The sequence below is a fragment of the Lacerta agilis genome, chromosome 14 (assembly GCF_009819535.1).
Source record: "Lacerta agilis isolate rLacAgi1 chromosome 14, rLacAgi1.pri, whole genome shotgun sequence".
NCBI classification, from domain to species: Eukaryota; Metazoa; Chordata; class Lepidosauria; order Squamata; family Lacertidae; genus Lacerta; species Lacerta agilis.
In genome coordinates, this window is record NC_046325.1 from 41,898,264 (window position 1) to 41,917,317 (window position 19,054).

The 19,054-nt window shown below is 43.3% G+C and overlaps 1 protein-coding gene across 3 annotated transcripts in view; it reads right to left on the minus strand.

Annotated features, from left to right (window-relative positions):
* Positions 1-19,054, minus strand: part of LOC117058084 (charged multivesicular body protein 3) — a 30,677-nt gene that overhangs the window by 7,240 nt on the left and 4,383 nt on the right. Inside the window, exons 2-4 of one of the 3 annotated variants that reach the window (XM_033169014.1) lie at positions 17,956-18,095; positions 9,182-9,297; positions 6,359-8,396 (exon numbers count right to left, since the gene is read on the minus strand). In XM_033169014.1, the coding sequence (XP_033024905.1) occupies positions 6,857-8,396; positions 9,182-9,297; positions 17,956-18,095 (1,796 nt within the window). In that variant the 3' untranslated portion in view covers positions 6,359-6,856. Of the gene's footprint in view, positions 1-1,809; positions 1,871-4,675; positions 4,822-6,358; positions 8,397-9,181; positions 9,298-17,955; positions 18,096-19,054 lie in introns of those variants that run through there. The other 2 variants (XM_033169016.1, XM_033169015.1) reach the window with 2 other exon arrangements.

A 19,054-nucleotide genomic window follows, 5' to 3' on the forward strand; every position in this document is an offset into this window, starting at 1 on the left:
CAATTCCCATCATCCCTGACCACTGGTCCTGTTAGCTAGCGATCATGGGAGTTGGAGTCCCAAAACTCATGGGGGACCGATTTGCCTATGCCCGGCTTGGATTGCTGGCCAATCAGTATTTCCTACTTGCCAGATATAAGTTCCAATCTTAGTATATTATACTCAGCATCAGTTGCTGACAAATATTCCTGTCAGTGAACAGCCTGGGGTAGAAAATGACATTTTAATATTTTATTTTATTACAAATCTCAAACAATAAATAGCCCACAGTACATTTGCTTGCACTGAGTGATGGGAGGAATTCAACTGAAGAGGAAATGCTCTTAGAGAGGTGATTTGCAGGTAGAGCATCATTCAAGTAACTACCATCGTACCTTGGCTTTTGAACATAATCTGTTCTGGAAGTCTGTTCAACTTCCGAAATGTTCAAAATCCAAGGCGTGGCTTCTGATGGGCTGCAGGAGCTTTCTGCACTCAAGCGGAAGTCATGATGGACGAAAAACGTTCGAAAACCGGAACACTTACTCCTGCGTTTTTGGCATTCAGGAGCCAAAGCATATGAGTACCAAGGTGTTAGAGAACCAAGGTATGACTGTACTGGTAAACCATGCTAACAACCATTGGGGGGGAAGTTACAACAACTTCGTATACATTTCCTTCTCGAAAGGCTCTGATAACTTGTTATGGATGGGGCCTTGTGTAAAGGTTCCTTCTGGCAGCTGCTTCCATTTTAAATATTTCAAGCCGAGTTAACTAAAAACCTCCTATACAAAGGGCCACCAGGAAATTCCCCTGCAACAGTGTCACTCCAATGAATGGGAGCTGAGTGACGGCAGAGCTTGCATTCACTTCAAAGGGGCTTGTACAGAACTTTCTAGAGGATGGTGCCCTGAATATTTCTGGCAGGGGGTGCCTGGACTGAAATCTCGAAGCTTGCTTCCTCTGCTGCCTCATTTCCAGTTCCAAGGAAAGGCAACGGAATCACCAAGAAACCAACTAGGAATCACTTGAGGTCAAAACAACAGCTGCATAAGGCCTATCCCACAAAAACTTCAATCTGATATTCAGATCCCCCAAACAAACACTGCTTTGATTGAGGTTTTCTCCTGATATACCCCCCCCTGCATATTTCCCAAGCAAAGAACAAGCATGATATGTTGGTACATCTTCTATTTCCTTGTAGATGAATTTAGTGGTCACTGCAGAAGCCACCATGGGCTGCCTGATAAATTGCCAGCACAGTTTGGATGCTGCTTTTTGCATTTCTGGGTCCAGGAGTGCCACCTTGAATAAAAAAATTGGGGGGGGGGCAGGTAAGCCCCACTCCACATAAACAATCACATGATGTGGAACACGTACACCATTTGAATGGCAATGCCCATCAATTCTGGGAGGCCCAGCCCCTCAAATATGTTATTGGGGGGGGGGGCAAAGGGACCTCAGTCCCTAGGAGTTGACTGCTTTAGCTGGGTCAAAAGTTGCACTGGGAACATTCGAATCAGGGAGCCATCTGTCAAAGGTAGTGTGCTGGTGTGTGGAATAATAAATAGCTATGTAGCATAGTTCCCCACTGATATGTTAACCATTTGCTGTGGGATCCAACCATACAAAAGCAGAACCCACACCATGCAGGCAGCTCCTAGATGTCATCAGAGCTGTATCAGGGCATAAAGCTATACACCATTTAATCACGTTCTATATGTTGAAGTTTTTTTTTTTTATAAATTAAAAACGTTTAAAATCTTACTGGTGTTTATTTGGGGTATCTGAAAGAAGAGCAATTCAGAGAAAACCCAAGAGAATACAGACCTCTAATCTGTCTATCAATCACCCTCATTTCTTTTCGTATCTTCAATGACCACTCATTCACCTGAAAAAGAAAGATAGGAGATCTGAAACAGTGCCCTGTCCAGAGGTTGCAGATGTGGTTCAGCTAGTTGGGTAGCACCAACCTAATGATCAGTGCTGTTTGGATAGGGGTAACTGAATCCAGGGCAACTGATAGTATTGATCATGCCCATAGATCCTGATATAAAACTGCAAACATGTAGCTGGTTCCTGAGAACAAGTATCTGTGGGTCAGGGCTTTCAATTATTCCGTTAGTCAAACTAACTGACATGTACACATTACTGACGCACAACTTGAGAGAGGATTTTAATAAAGGCAAATGAGCAACTCTGTATATGGTGAGCCTAATGTAGATAAATGTGAAACATTACTTGAAGAAATTTGGAATTATCAATACATTTAGTATTCAACTAAAGTTTACTCAGAGTAGACCCACTGTAATTAATGGACCCCTATTTGTTGTTGTTCAGTCGTTCAGTCGTGTCCGACTCTTCATGACCCCATGGACCAGAGCACGCCAGGCACGCCTATCTTTCACTGCCTCCTGCAGTTTGGCCAAACTCATGCTAATCACTTCAAGAACACTGTCCAACCATCTCATCCTCTGCCGTCCCCTTCTCCTTGTGCCCTCCATCTTTCCCAACATTATTATACCCCTATTAGTCATGCCCATTAATTTCAATAGGTTCACTTATCATGTTAGAGGACAACCAGGGTTATGTATTCTTTCCGATCTCTCCAGTTAACCTGGCAATGTGGGGTGGGGTGATTGAGGATGCTTCAAGCTTCTCCAACATAGCATGGATTTTGCCATTTATCCTGCACACCTTATTATTATTATTATTATTATTATTATTATTATTTGCACTCTGCTTTTTTCCTTGACACTGACTCAAGGGGGTTTATAGATGAAAAAGAACAGCCTAAAACACAGGTGGAAAATCACACACACAAACTTGTACCAACTGCTGAGAAGCGTCAATGGAAGAGAGCTATTGCCTTCAAACAGGATGCTGCACTAGATGGACCTTTGTTCTGTCCCAACAGGACTCTTATATTTTAATCTGGGATGCCCAAACTTCCACATTCTGTAAGTACCCAACCTACTGCAGTGCCAAGTGATGAGAAGCTGAATCTGTTGCTTTTAGCATCTAGGAACAGTAGCCAGTCATTCTGAGACAAGACCCGTTGAAATCAATGGGACTTCAGTTGGTAATGACTTAACAGTGCCATCCTAACCACATCTACGTAAGACTAACTGAAGCCCCTTTGATTTCAGTGGGGCTTGCCCTCTGTTTTCTGCCATGTGGGACTGGAAATTAGTTGAGATTCCTGAACTGCAAGGGCTGGATGACCCCCCCCCCCCAATCCCTTCCAATTCTGCAGCTCTTGTTGTTGTTCAGTCGTTCAGTCGTGTCCGACTCTTCGTGACCCCATGGACCAGAGCACGCCAGGCACACCTATCCTTCACTGCCTCTCGCAGTTTGGCCAAACTCATGTTAGTAGCTTCGAGAACACTGTCCAACCATCTCATCCTCTGTCGTCCCCTTCTCCTTGTGCCCTCCATCTTTCCCAACATCAGGGTCTTTTCTAGGGATTCTTCTCTTCTCATGAGGTGACCAAAGTACTGGAGCCTCAACTTCAGGATCTGTCCTTCCAGTGAGTACTCAGGGCTGATTTCTTTGAGAATGGATAGGTTTGATCTTCTTGCAGTCCATGGGACTCTCAAGAGTCTCCTCCAGCACCATAATTCAAAAGCATCAATTCTACGGCGATCAGCCTTCTTGATGGTCCAGCTCTCACTTCCATACATTACTACTGGGAAAACCATAGCTTTAACTATACGGACCTTTGTTGGCAAGGTGATGTCTTTGCTTTTTAAGACGCTGTCTAGGTTTGTCATTGCTTTTCTCCCCAGAAGCAGGCGTCTTCTAATTTCGTGACTGCTGTCACCATCTACAGTGATCATGGAACCCAAGAAAGTGAAATCTCTCACTGCCTCCATTTCTTCCCCTTCTATTTGCCAGGAGGTGATGGGACCAGTGGCCATGAGCTTAGTTTTTTTGATGTTGAGCTTCAGACCATATTTTGCGCTCTCTTCTTTCACCCTCATTAAAAGGTTCTTTAATTCTTCCTCATTTTCTGCCATCTGCAGCTCTACGAATCATTTAAGTCCTTCCTCCACATGGGGCTTGATGCCCAGCCCAGCGGGAGGCTTGTCAGCTACTCAACCGACCCCCGTCAGGCAGGTGCAAACCCTACGCCCATACTCACCCCAGCTTTGCCCCAGTGTGGTTCTAATGCCTAAGAGCGTCGTCGGGCAAGGACCTGGGAGAGCAGAGTTCGAATCCCCACCCGGCCCATGAAGCAGCTTGGAAGCCAGTCACCACCTCTTAGCCTGACCTACTGCACAGGGTTGCTGTGGGGGTGAAATGGGGAGGAGAACCACGTACACCACACCTTCAGCTCCTTCGAATATAAACGTAATAAATGAATAGTGGCTGGGGAAACCCAGCCAGATGCGCGGGGTATAAATAATAAATTCTTATTTTAAATTCTTATTAAAAAAAATTAAACTCCTGCCTCGGCTCATCCCAGCAGCGCCGGATTTAGTGAGTGTGCGGGCGGCTCCCTCACAAGGCGCCAATAATAATAATAATAATAATAATAATAATGCCCATATTTATAAACTGTGCCAAAAGGAATTATTGTGGAAATAAGAAATATTTACTAGGATAGAGGCCAAAGTTTGTCCTCTCTCAGGGCGCTCTATTCCCAAAGTCGGCTCCTTCTCCCAGCCTCTCCCTCCCTCCAAGCGGCCTTTACCAGCTCCTTGGGCGGCTTCTCCTGGGTCTTCCCGAACAGCCCCATCTCCGGCCAGCGGCACCTAGTCCTCCCATCCACGCGCTATTTCCTGCTTCCGGCCCTCTCCCAGGGAAACAAGGAAGTGGTGCGCACCATAGAGACGACGTGGGCGGAGGGTGTGGTAGGAGAGCGGCCACTCTGATTAGTCCAAGGCGGCTTTTCCTCAACTGACGCGGCTGGCCTACAACTCCCATCATCCCCGAACGGCCAGTCCCGCTAAGCAAGCGTTGATGGGAGTTGTAGGCCAACAGCATCCGGGGACCCGAAGTCGGGAAAGGCTGGTAAAGGGAGGGAGGGAAGGAGGGAGGCGCTTAGGGACGCGGAAGCCCCGATCTGCTTCCTGGTTGGTTCCCCGCACGTGACAGACAGCTGATCGAAGCCGCTCCCCGCAGCCGGAGGCAGCCACGCTGCTCAATGCCATAGAACAGACTCTTGGAGTCGGAAGGTACCCCTAAGGGTTATCTAGTCCAACCCCGTGCGATGCAGGACTCTCAGTTAGATCATCCCTGACTGGTGGCCATCCAAATTCTGCTGGGAAAGTTCCAAAGAAGAAGGGGCACCACCCCGAGTTCAGACCTCATTAAGCACCTATGTGACACTTACACGTGTACTCAGATATAAGCCCCAGTGTGTTCCGTGGGACTTGGTCCCAGATAAATAGAGGCAGTATTGTCGTTTCAGGTTCATAAGTCGGCGCAAGACACATAACAAATCAGAGAAAATAAAGTGTCACTCGTTATTAAAATAGGGAGAGGCAATTGATTATTTTAGAATGTTGCTGTTGAGGATATTCACCAGATTTGATTTGGGTTTTTTTGTTCTTGGTCAAGTGTGATTCCCCCCCCCCTCAACTATTTAACCAATTGTTGTTCAGTCCAATAGTCCATTTGAAATTTGCATACAATGAAATCCCATTGAAATGAATAGACACCCATATACGTTAGCCTTTGAATTCTTGTAGCCCCGTGCTAGGCAAACGGCATTCACATGACAGATTGGAGCCTTTCAAAAGGACAGTAACTGAAAAGAGAGGTCTAATCTAACCTATTCTGATTTATTTTACATGGCATAATATGACATAACACAGCACTGACCACTGATCAATATCCTGTATAATGAGAAAATGGTGGATTGTTCAGAGACATTTTTGACTTGAACCTGCACAGTGGAGATATAACAAGCATACACACCTTAAGAAATATAAACAAGTTGTGTAGGCAACAACCTTCTTGCCTGGGGTCTAACTGCCCAGGTTTGCACCCTAGGAAGATCATTTTGGTGCTGCTAACACAGTCGTTTGACTTCACCTACAGAGACGCACTTCATTGTCAATGAGAACTAAGAGCCCAGTTAACTAATTAGGTAGGACAGAAATGTATAGATAGATCTAAGTGGCTGATGAAGTTTTATATTTCATATTTGAAATTAATAAAGCATTTTTAATGTACATGAAAGTCAAATCGAGAGATAGGTTTGGAAGCATTTAGGAAATGGATATATTCTGCCTGAGAAACCTCAATAAGTTCCAAATTTCTTATAGAAAGGGTAGGATGCAAGCATAAGAAGTAAAATTATATTTTGAGTGGAAGACAAAGCACAAGTACAAAAAAGCCATTGGAACGATTGATAGGACCAATTATTAACCTTCTTTTAAAATAATTTATTTTCATGGATTTGTTTTTAAATGTATTCTCACAGACCATACATTATTCAACAAAGGTGTGCTGAACAAACTCTAAAAGAAGAAACATTTAAATAAAACAATTATTGTATGTTAAAATTTCCATGTTCACCCATATCCTATCCTATCCTGTCATGTTAAAACATTTCCTGAAATATACTTTTGTTGACAAATATTTATGATTTTTGTGCTTACAAAAAAAGCAAATGAAAAATGTTAACTTTTTAAAACTTCCAAATGCTGTAAAAGGAAAGGTGTCATTGTACAATACGTATTCATTATTTCAACATACAAGGCAACCAAATGATTCTGTCATCGACATTAGCATCATGTTTATTTTTACTTCACTGCACTAACATTTAAACTAAAACTTTAAACCACAAGGTCTGTTTTGTGACTAACATTTAAATGGCAAGCAGTAAATATGTAGGAAGGTTACAAAGGACGTTACCAGCGCACACCTAAGACGGGCTATGGTTTGACAACAGCTGCTGACGCATATATGGCTTCTTTTTCTTGTAAGAGGCCCATCTACAAACCGGGCAGCAGTGCCGCCCCCCAGCCAGCCACATCACAATGCAATTCTGGTGAAAGACATGGCCGCACGGTAAACCCATTAGCAAGCACCCGTTTCTGAAATTCTCTAGACACACGACACATTCCGTACAGTGCAACATACCGGCAGGCCAAACGGACCAATCGGGCTCCGTATCTTCCGCAGAGCTTTGTGAGCCGTATGACCCGGCTTTGGCACACGAACAGGTCTCGCCATTGCACGGGGGCTCCCCTTCGCAAGGGCTCTGAAGGGCGCTTTGCTCGTCCTCGGGTACTGCCCGGCCACTTCTCGAGGCATCTTTGCACTCGCTATCCGACTCGCTTTCGCTTTGAGAGAGCTCCATCATCTCCTCTTCGGAATGCCCGCCGGCACATTTAAATCGCCAGATGGGCAAGTTTTTAATGTAATCGGTCGGTATCAGGGGGTGGAGCCATAAATCGGGGAAAGCTAAGCGCTCAAGGAACAGATCTGGGTCTTCATCCCAATCGGACTCGAAGGGGAAGCGCTGGAACGAAGTGATAGGGTGGAACAGATAGCTAGTGTACCAGTCCCAAAGGCTAGATAGCCACTCTAGGTTATTGGCATTTACTTCGTCGCTGTTGTTATTGTGCCGTCTCTTTTTCTCAAAATAATCTATTAATAACCCATGACCAAGGTAAGTGCTGAGGAACAAGGCGGGGTGAGAAGAGTAAAATATCCAATCAGCTCTCACCCATGAGGCTAGGGCTGTTGTATTTGAATACCGGAAGAGTTTTAAGCTGTATTCATAGAAACTGTCTAAATAAGGTAACTGCAAAAAACCCAAGACTGGTAGCCAGGAAATAATTAGTAGAGAATTATAGGTCCCTAAAGTGCTTATAAGAACAACGAAGCGCTTGATAGTAGCACCCTGAGTGATAAATAGGTCCATCCAAGCCATTAAGTTAACTAATACCAGGCTTAAAACAAATAAATCATTAACTTCTGGCTGTAAGGAACGCAAGAAGGAGTCCATGGCACGGAGGGAAATAAACTCACCAGTATTATTCCCATACCTGTAAATTCCTTCAGGAGTTCTAAGTATGTAGGATGGTGTCTTATAGATGCCCATCTCTGCTATGTGGCTCTTGTTGTCCCAGTTTTCTACATTCACAAAAATAAACTCAACTCTGCCAGTAAACTTTACACTTAATGCAGAGAAGAAAGCTGGAGGTTGGTCTAACTTTGCAAACAGGTATATTTTCACCCTATACTGATAACTTTTGTTCCATTCTTCCTTCAAGTGTTCCGATTTGAAGATTGTTTTGATCCGGGAAGCTGCATGGGCTGTTATCCATTTGAAAATATGCTCCGTCTCGATTTTACGTCCACCGTATTCTTTAAGCATCACTTTCCCTTTGGACGTACTAGTTTGTGGAACGGACATGATTAATGTGGATCTCACCCAGCCTCTTCTCCTGCAGTATCTACAATGAAAACATTGGGTTAAATCAAGGAATGTTTGAAAAAGAAACAGTTTTCACTATCATTTGCCACACTGAACGTAAGCACTCCAGAATTTTCAGATGTGATGAACATCTATTTAGAAGCATTTTATTTTCAGTATATGTAGAAGCAGCAAACATCCAGCAACTTGAACAGGGATCACAACCTTCTTTGTGTATTATGAAATGGAGAAATTCATATTCCGTAGCAGGCAATTAGGACTTTCAGCACGGTCTTTTAATTACTGCGAGCGAAACTGTCTGAAATCGAATACAGTAGCAGACCTGCTCATGAAATTGCTCATGAAATTATAATTAGGGCTGCTCTTCTACAAATTCACAACATGAATTAGACACAGAGAAAACATATAACCCCCATTCCATTGGGGTCTAGAAGCAAGGAAGAGGAGCATGTGAGTCATTCAGGAATTTCCTGCTGCCATTGCTGACTAATGAGCAAAGCCAGTGAACAGATAAATTATTTCTGTATTAACAATATTTTAATATTGCCTAATCTATAGGAAATGTCTTCATAAGTTTATGGAAACTGTGAATATTTTAATTGTGGATATGTACAGATATGTTATGACCTACTGCCACATATTGTCGTTTTGTCAGTTTTCTTCTCCTTTTTCTGTATTGCTTATGTCAGAAAATAAATGATATTTCTATAATGCTTTTCAACAGGGGGTTCAGGAAGTGGTCAACACTACAGCGGGTACCATGTTATAGAGGCAAAACCCACCCCAACAACTTCAAGAACATACCTCGGGTCACTGGAGCAGTTAAAAGTGCCTGTTCGTATACCAAACCGTGACACTTTCTTCACCATTTTCTCCCAGTGGACTCTTCCCATTAGAGGGCTTCTATCATTTGCTATGACCTGTTTTTCAAATAATAGTAAAAAAAAAAACTTTGTATGAGCAGCTACACCTTTAAAGAGCACCATGTAGCAAACTGGCTTGTGCGTGACTTTTCATTATTTATTTTTATTTTTATACTTGTATTCAAGTTTTATACTTTTGGACGTAAAAAGGTCACCACAGTGGCTTCTGATAACGCTCCCATTTGTGAAAAACCAAACCCCGTACGTTCCCGCCTGTCAGGGAACTGTCTCCGATGCAGCGCAAGGTGGTGGAAGGGTTCTCCGGATGCTACAGAGAGCCCCAGTCCCAACTTGCCAGCAGCTCCTCCTCTGGTAGTAAAAGGAGCGGTGAGACGTCCAGCGAGGAGGGCGAGAGTTCACAGGGGAAAGGGAGTAGAGGCTCTGGGGATGCAAGAGAGACCCAGCACTCCCACAGTCCCGGGGGCGATACAGGGGGAACGCAATTTCCGTCATCCCAAAGACGTCGTAGGGTGAAGAGAAAGGATGGAAGGTGGGGTTTTCGTATACCGAAACTCTTTTGTTGCGGTCAGAACCGGAAGGGGCCATTCCCGGATTCTGACACCGCTTGATACAGACATGAACTTTTTAGCTCTGCACTGTACATAGTTTGCACAATAAAATCTTTAAAGGAAACAGCTGAGTCCTGGCTGCTTACTCATGAGCAGCTAACTGAGAACCTTACACCGCCGTAAAAATGTTTATTACCAACCTTACTAGTTTACCCAAGAAAGTTGTAAGTTTTACTGGGGGGGGGGGAGAGAGAGAGAGAGATAATCAGGGAAATGCAATTATTGTGGAACAAAAGCCAGAGTCCATGGGTAGTTACTTGTGTAAGGTTACCAGATTTTTTTCAATGAATCCGGGGACACTTTTCAACTTCCTACTAAATACAGTGGTACCTCGGGTTACGAACTTAATTCGTTCCGGAGGTCTGTTCTTAACCCGAAACTGTTCTTAACCTTTAGCTAATGGGGCCTCCCTCTGCCGCCGTGCAATTTCCGTTATCATGCTGGGGCAAAGTTCGCAACCCGAGGTACTACTTCCGGGTTAGCGGAGTTTGTAACCCGAAACGTTTGTAACCCGAAGCGTTTGTAACCCAAGGCACCACTGTAGATGGATTTTGTCAGAGGGCTGATTTGTAAATCCGGGGACTGTCCCCGGAAAACGGGGACATTTGGTAACCTTATACTTGTGCCCAATGGAGACATTGCCACACGTTTCCAAATGACTGCTTCATTTTTCTGGTTTTTTAAAGAAGCCAAACAGTCAACATGCACACATTGTGATCCTAGCAATCAGCAATAAATCTCTATCATGTCAAAGACCCTGGGAAGCACTGAAAAGCAGAGTTCTGCAAATCTTTCACGAGGCACATTCAGAACCAATTTGGACCATCTTTAATGGTTTGTAGCCGCAGAATAATTCCCGGCATAATTCTTGCGCACACATACATTTGAACACGACTTGTACAAACGAGTTATCCATGTAGGTTTCTCTTGAATGGCCATGCAACCATCTACTAAATCTAGCTACGTCTCACAGAAACCTCCATAAGCCCACTGCAGGAATGCTCCGTGCATATGAGCAGTGTTGGAAACCGAGGTATGAAAGCTAGGAGCCAAATGGCACCTTAAACCTGGGTTATGGGCGCTACAATGGAGTGTCCAGGCATGCTTTTTTTAATAACAAGAATACAAAGCTGAAAATGAATGAACTGCAGCTAAAATATTATGTTCATTTTTCACGTGGGTCTAGTCCTTCCCCTGCCCACCCCCCTAATATTCTTAAGAGGGTCTCTTCTCCAGTCTTCAGAGAGTAGCTGGAAGTGGGGAGGCAGAAAAAGGTAATCCTTTCCTTCCACTCTGAAGTTTTAATCTGAAATCTTAGGCGTGGTACTGCACCCAGAGCTCGCACTAATGAAATTCCTGTCACAAAATGTGCCTAGAACAATGGGAGTTTTGAACACTGCATGTGATCCGATTTCTCATGTATGCAAATGTGAAGATCCGGAAAAACTGGAGAAACCTAGAATATTTATGATATGCCAGGCGTTAAACTACCTGCTACTGCAAGTATAATCTGTTACATAAACTGTTTCAAGCTAGGATTTCAGAATTTCATTGTCAATTTTGTTAGGGAGCTCAAAATTTCAACAGAACTGTAAAACAATAACACATAGCTAAAACGTTGTAAAAAAATATTGCTGCAGCAAACAAACAGAAAAGCTGGGGAAATTATTTTTGTAATCAATTTATAGAGTGCTTAAAATTACCAAACCGCTAAACAGCTTACAAAGTAAATAAGTAAATAGTAGCAATAATATTTAATAACACCGCATGACCAATATAGGAATACCATCTAAGATGTCCTGATGGAACAATTTAAAAGGTAAAGGGACCCCTGACCATTAGGTCCAGTCGTGTCCGACTCTGGGATTGTGGCACTCATCTCGCATTACTCATCTCTGCGAACCAGAGCAGCGCACGGAAACGCCATTTATCTTCCTGCCGGAGTGGTACCTATTTATCTACTTGCACTATGATGTGCTTTCGAACTGCTAGGTGGGTGGGAGCTGGGTAAATAAGGGTCACTTCAGATGTTAACACTAAAATATAGCTTAGTATTATGTTCACAAACCAAAGTGAGCCTGAGCCTTGGTCTCACATGCTCTTGCCATTCACCCATTCACATGTAAGAAGATCAAAAGCTTCCAATGAAGATGACAAACTCAGGAAGTTTGGTTATTTTACACCAGCTTTCCTTAATCTGCTGCCCACCAGATGTTCTGGACTCCGACTCCCATTATCCTTGACCACTGGATATGGTCAAGCTGGGACTGATGGGAGTTGGAGTCCCCGGGTAGAGAAGTCTGGTTTTGAACTCTCATTATTTCAAACAAACCAGGATCAAACACTGATTTATAATTCTGGCCTTCTTTGGTGCTTCTGGGATGAACCATAAACATCAAATTCTTGCTTTTCATTTCTTTTAATTAAGCACCTAGTATTTTTAGAAATCAACAACGCGTCATCTCTGCAATCAGGACGAGCAGGACAGAACTGACATCCCTTGGTAAGCCTGAGGCTGTTTGAGATGCGTGGGGAGCACCGACGACTGCATTTTCTTTAATTTTGTGCTATGCCACACCCCATGGCAGCCGTGTTATGCCATGCTACCCACAGAAGTCAATTTGCGACTGCTGCTCGCGGCACTTTCTTAAAACTCAAAATGTGCTCACCAGTCCGAAAAGCCTGACGAGCCCAGGCTAAGGCACCAGCTAACCAATCGCAGCTTCCCAACTTTGGACGTAATGGGGAATTCAGGCTGCTTTAAAACCAAAAGTGTTCTGGCATGTGCCAGAGGAAACCAGGAGGAGTGTGGAAGCCCAAGGCTTGCTGTAATGGCTTGTTCACATAGCGATAAACTGCAGCTTCTGCCTAAATTGATCCTTAGTATAATATTTTTTTTTTTTATAAGAATTTATTGGCATTTTTCTATAACAACATATACCCACACCCACACCTACAATTAAACAAATGCAAAACAAATATAACCAATACAAACAATGTCAAGTTTCTTATAGCATCTTTCTAAAAAAAAAAGATTTCTATTTCCATATCTTGACCGTTGACTTCCCCTGCCTTTTCACCTTCGAGTTTATATCCTTAATCTATTTTATAACCATTTCTCCTGAAAAAAGAAAAAAGAAATTAAATTCACTTATATAATTACGTTCAATTATCTTTTCAACCTTTTACTAAGAATGCATCACCCTAATGATACCTCATCATAATTCTTCTTAATTTAATCTTATCGATTTCTTATCTTAATCTACATCTTAATCTTACTCCTCTTAATCCATAAACTTAATCCACTTAAATTCACTTTACTTATACTCCACCTTCACAAATCTTCACAGATCATTCACATCAAGTCTATCTCTTCTATCCTTAAGATTGCTGCTAATAACATAAAAACTTGAAATATCTCCTTTCATGTTCAAATAAAAGTATAACAAAATATTGTTGACAGTGTTCACCCTCCAATTTCAATTTGCCATATCAGGCTACTTTAAGTTTTATTTAATGCTTCACCCCACACCCCCTCTGTCCATTATTCTTCTCCTAGTGGCCTCAGCACTGAACATCCATGTAACTTCCCTCTCCCAACGTCCACAGATCCAGGCACAGTCCAGACCTCTCCTTGCCACGAGTTCAGAGGTGTCCATCTCATCATCTCTCAGCTTCTTCGGTTCTTTGTAACATTCCTTTTCTTCTTGTAGATACCTTAATTCTCTGTCCCTGGCCCCCGAGCTCACACCTCGGGGACTGGATATAAAAAATCTTGACGTCGCCTTGGGGCTGCCACCCCCAAAAAGCGAATTTCTTCTCCGAAGTAGCTCACTCATTTCTCTCCATCTTTCCATCCACCCTCTCAGCTCATTGGCAAGGCATTCTTCCAAAGTGTCAAAAGTTTTAAAAGCCTCCCCTGTGGGCAATTGGTTCCCTTTCAGACCCCCACACAAGACTTTGACTTTTCTATAAAGCAGTTCCACCTTCAAGGCAGTGAGTCTCTGTTCATCCGTTAGTCCAGAGTTCAATACCAGTTCAAGGACAAAGCCCAGCATACTGGCAGAGGAGGAGGAAGTGGGTGTTATATTTCTACTCCCCTCTTTGTTCGTCGCCATTTTTCTGAGCTGGAGCGCAAATACCGCAACTTTAAATGGAGATATTTTCCTCTAGTTAGCTTCCCGAAAAAAGAGTTTGCCAGTCTCATGTGTCAATTTTAAATACGTTGTAACCAGTTCTGTAGCAGTAATCACTCAAATTGGTTACATTCTTCAGCTCGAAGGGAGGGAGGCAGGCTGCCTTTCTCCTTCCCCCCGGATCGTTCCAAAAGCACAGTTTCTGATCAGATTCTTTACTCACGACCACCGGGTTCCTTTAGCTCTATTCTTCACAGGTAGAACTTAGACGCTCACCGCGGGCTTTGTCGCCGCATTTGCATCCCGGTTGGGGCATGTCCCCGAAGCCCGGCTCCGTTGTCCCTTCACCCCCACTCCCCCCTTACAGGGGGAGCGAGGGAAGGGTTCGGAGCCTCCGCGGGCGCTGCCGGGGAGCCCAGGGTGCGGGACGCTCTTCCCGCACCCCAACCGGAGCCCCGCTTTGCGGTAGCGGGGCTCCTGACCCCCGGGATGGACAGGGCGCTTCGGACCCGAAGCAGCCCTCGACCACCCGGCGATTGCGTCGCCGCCGGAAGTCGATCCTTAGTATAATATTAATACGGACTATCATCCACTTGGGAACGTGGATTGATGAAAGCAGAAGAATAGGGAGGATGAAAGGCAGGACTTTGCTCTGCCTTACAGGCAATTTAAATGACGTGACTGATCATGCGTGAGTCACTGTGCCCTGCAGTTTCCACATACTTTCTGATTATTTTAGGAACGCGTCACGTGATTGAAAGCTGGTTGGTCGAGTAACGATTTTAAGACTTCCTTTTAGATCTCTCGTTTGATGCAGAGTGAAATGTGTCCCGACCTCGCAAAGGGTTCTTCTGGATGAATAACCGCCTCTGCTAAAATGGCCTGGCAGGAATGGGGAACGCAAACCAGAACACAAGAGAAACCAACAACACGTCCAGAAACTTCAGCATCTCGAAAAGCCATGATTACATCTCTCTCCGGAATAGAAAAACAACAACAACACATGGCTGTTAGGAGGACACTGCGTTTTAACATATAAAAAGAATCAACAAATGTTTGCCTCTTCTGTCACCATTCCAAAGGCTACATTAGGTGTCAGTCAACTGTCATTGTGTGAATTGAATACCACTGCATTTTTATTCTTTGCACTGAATGAAGTTTCCCAACAGAAATGCATCATTTATAAATGGGAGGAAAACAGATCTACTGTTACGGCTAGTTGGTTATTTGCAGAACTTTTCAGATTGCTACACAGTGTTCTAGTTGCATGCTACTGCGAAGTGAAGCTTTCAGAATGCTTATCACTTCTCTGGTTTTTAAACTTGGGAAATTTTCATCCCGATCCCTCAGAAGCAAGTCCTACTGCTGTGTAAAGGGAAATGCTTCTAAGGTATTTAGAACTAAAAGCTCAACAGTTGCAGCTATCCCGGTTCTAAGCATCTCAAAAGTTATACTATCCTGATGGCAAAGAGCTTTTTCAGGTATATGTCCACAAAACACGACTATGCACACTGGTATCATCATTATTAAAATAAAATAGTGGGACTTGCAACAAAATGTTGCAGTGTGTCCCCACCCCTAAGAAGAGTGTTCTGTGCTTCAGTCTGTCTTCCTGTCTCCTGAGGGACTGTTGGCATGCTGACAGCCTGGCAGCAACTGCATGGTGGCACCAATTTTATGAATGGAATGGTGGGGAACGCAATGCTATTTTAATTACTGTTTGAACACTGGGGATTGTGTTAACAGCATTAAGAACACAAGGCAGCGCCTGCTGGATTGGACAAAAGGCTTATCTAGCCCAGCATCTTGTTTCCTACAGTGGCCAACCAGATGGGAAACCCACAAACAAGACATGCATTTTAGAGTCGTGCCACCAGGTCTCTCAACCATAACTTTATCCTCCACAAACTTGCCTAATCTCCTTTTAAAGCTGCCTTAAATTGGTGGCCATTGACAAATCTTGTGATAGTACATTCCATAATTTAACCTTGAGCTTGTGCAAAGATGTCTGTCCCGTCCTGAACCTCCCAGATTTCCAAAACTTCCCAACTCTTTGCTAGCAACCTGATTCTGAGAGGGCGTTTTGCGAAGGAATGCGCTACAGAAGGAAATGGAGCAATAAAAAAGGGGTTTATAAACCTAAGAACAAAGGGGCCCTCAAGTCCGGCATAAATCAAAATTATCTGCAGATAAGGTACACTGAAAAGAAAAATCGAAATGTGCCATGACAACACTAAGTCTCTCTAAGCATGTAAATTACTAAAGGACTGTAAGAAAACAGGAAGCCCTCTCCCTATTTCAGCTGCTTCATCTTCATGAAAGACAAGATAGAAAGAAAACTGGGGGGAAATCACGCCTTGCAACCATTCATCTTGAGTGTTTCAGGTGCCCTGTGTCTTCTGCTGCTGCAATTTTCTTACGTTGAAAAGCAGGAAAAGGCAATGAGCCACAAACCTTTCCTACACTGTTATAGCCAGGATGACACGATGCAGCAGAATCTTGAAATAACACTGCTCAGGTGTTGGGAAAGCTGTTGTGGTTCTTTTATAAGCTTCACCTGAAGTACAGAGAGGAGGCCAATGTAGATGGTAGAAGTCTGGTTTGGGGTGGAGGTAGGAAGGAGTCAAGTGTGCATCATACCCCATAGGGCGCTGGTGTTTTTGCATCATTACCATCAGAAACGTTTTGTAAAAGTTTGTGACAAAACATCTCTTCAAGGCGTCTTGCGTGAAATATGGCGCTTGGATGGTTTTAGGTCATACTGATCTGGTGTGACACAGCTGCCACCCTAAAAAAAGGCAACTGGGAGCCAGCAGCTAAAAAAGCCTTGCGCTAATACCCATTTACAGGGACAGAACAGAATTCCATAACAAACATCTCTCCAACTCAGTGGAAGTGGGAGGAGGAGGAAAAGTTCACTGTACGTAATGCGAATTCACACTGGCTCATTTGTGCTATACAACCCCTTGCGCCTCATTAAAAAGGGGAAACCGATCGTGAAGAATAATCCAGAGGTAAAGCTGGGACTGAGGCAGGATGCACGGCAAAATGCAAAACAGCACAAGCAAACGATGATATAAAAATGCAAGGCCTTGAATGACTGACTGGAGTCGACGCACGCCATAGCAGCGATTTTATGTACGTTTACCTGGGAGCAAAACTCACAGAATTCAATGGGACTTACTCCCTAGTAAATGCGCACAGGATCAAGCAGCTAGCCTCTTTTCATGTGCAACAACAGTGAAAAAAACAAAGACTGGCATCTCTTTGATCCTAGATTATTAGTACAGATTCTACTTGCTCAAAGCCAAGCCATGACATTTGCAGCCCAACTGTAAGTACAGGTGAAACTCGAAAAATTAGAATATCGTGGAAAAGTCCATTTACGTAAGCAATTGTTTTCATTAGCTACTGGAGTTTAATATATGAGATAGACTCGTGACATGCAAAGCGAGATATGTCAAGCCTTTGCTTGTTATAATTGTGATGATTATGGTGTGCAGCTGATGAAAACCCCAAAGTTGAAATGGTTAATTTGGGGTTCTCACCAGCTGTACGCCATAATCATCACAATTATAACAAATAAAGGCTTGACATATCTCGCTTTGCATGTCGTGAGTCTATCTCATATATTAGTTTCACCTTTTAAGTTGAATTACTGAAAGAAATGAACCTTTCCACGATATTCTAATTTTTCGAGTTTCACCTGTATGTCTATTTCAAAGCAAGTCTTGCTTTAAGGGGACAGGCTTTCCAGTAAATGTGTTTTGGATTGCAGCTTTAGTTGTGCATTATTATTATTATTATTTATTTACTGCCCATCTGACTGGACAACAACGTAGCATCATCTTCATGTATATCACACACTGCGCCTTTGGGCTACGTACGCTACTTGAAATGTGAACCGACTCAGGGGCTCGTTTCACTGTTAAAAATAATGTATTTCATACCTGCACTAGCCAGATACCATCCTTCGTATCTTCTACCAGCTCATAAAAGTGCATTTCGCCACTGAAGTTTGTGCTAGAAACAGACTCAGAGGCTTCCTCTTCCTTGAGAGCAGAATAAAGTTCGCCTTCCATCAGGTCTCCTATGTAAACAAACAAAGGAACACTCATTACAGTAAATGCCAAAGGTCGCAACTGCCAAAAGGATTCCGGAACAGCAGCAGAATAGACATTGTTGGGAGACAGTTAACTACTTTTTAAGAGGAAAATCTATGCGCATACAACCATATATATACGTATGCTGCTTGCAAAGCAAACTCAAAAGCGATCAAGATTGCCAACACTTTCAATTCGAGTTAAAATGTCACTCAACTGCATAGCGGGGGAAGGACATGTAAAATACAATTAGCTGAAACACCTACTCAGAAATATTTATTTTAACTTTAATTAAAGCAGACCGTTTATGTAAACCGACCCAAAGCTTTGTAGGGAGCCCTTCCGTTTATGAAGGGTTGAAGAGTTCCTGCAAATGCCCGATAAAATAAGGCAAACAATATATTGCTGTACCTGAAGAAATCCAAAACCTTGAGGGCTGGGGCAGCATAATTGCCAATAGTGCACGTCCCCAACTCAAAGCTCATCGGGGGGGGGGGGGGTGTCCTCAGGCCACTGATCTCAGAACCCCAGTCCCCATTCTGCTGCTACCAAAATACAGGGTTGATAACCTTTAAGGCAGTGTTTTTCAACCTTTTTTGGGCAAAGGCACACTTGTTTCATGAAAAAAATCACGAGGCACACCACCATTAGAAAATGTTAAAAAAATTAACTCTGTGCCTATATTGACTATATATAAAGTAATTCTCTTGAATAGGAATCAAATAAACACAAAGAAAGTATTTTATAATTACTTTATTATGAAATAGTAAGTAAACAGAAATATGAAAAATTATAAAATACTTTATTCAGTGCGCAATCAGGGCCTGTTTGGCTGAACACAAAGCTGATATTTTGGCTGGAATTTTTCCCACGGCACACCAGGCAACATCTCGCGGCACACTAGTGTGCCGCGGAACAGTGGTTGAAAAACACTGCTTTAAGGGTT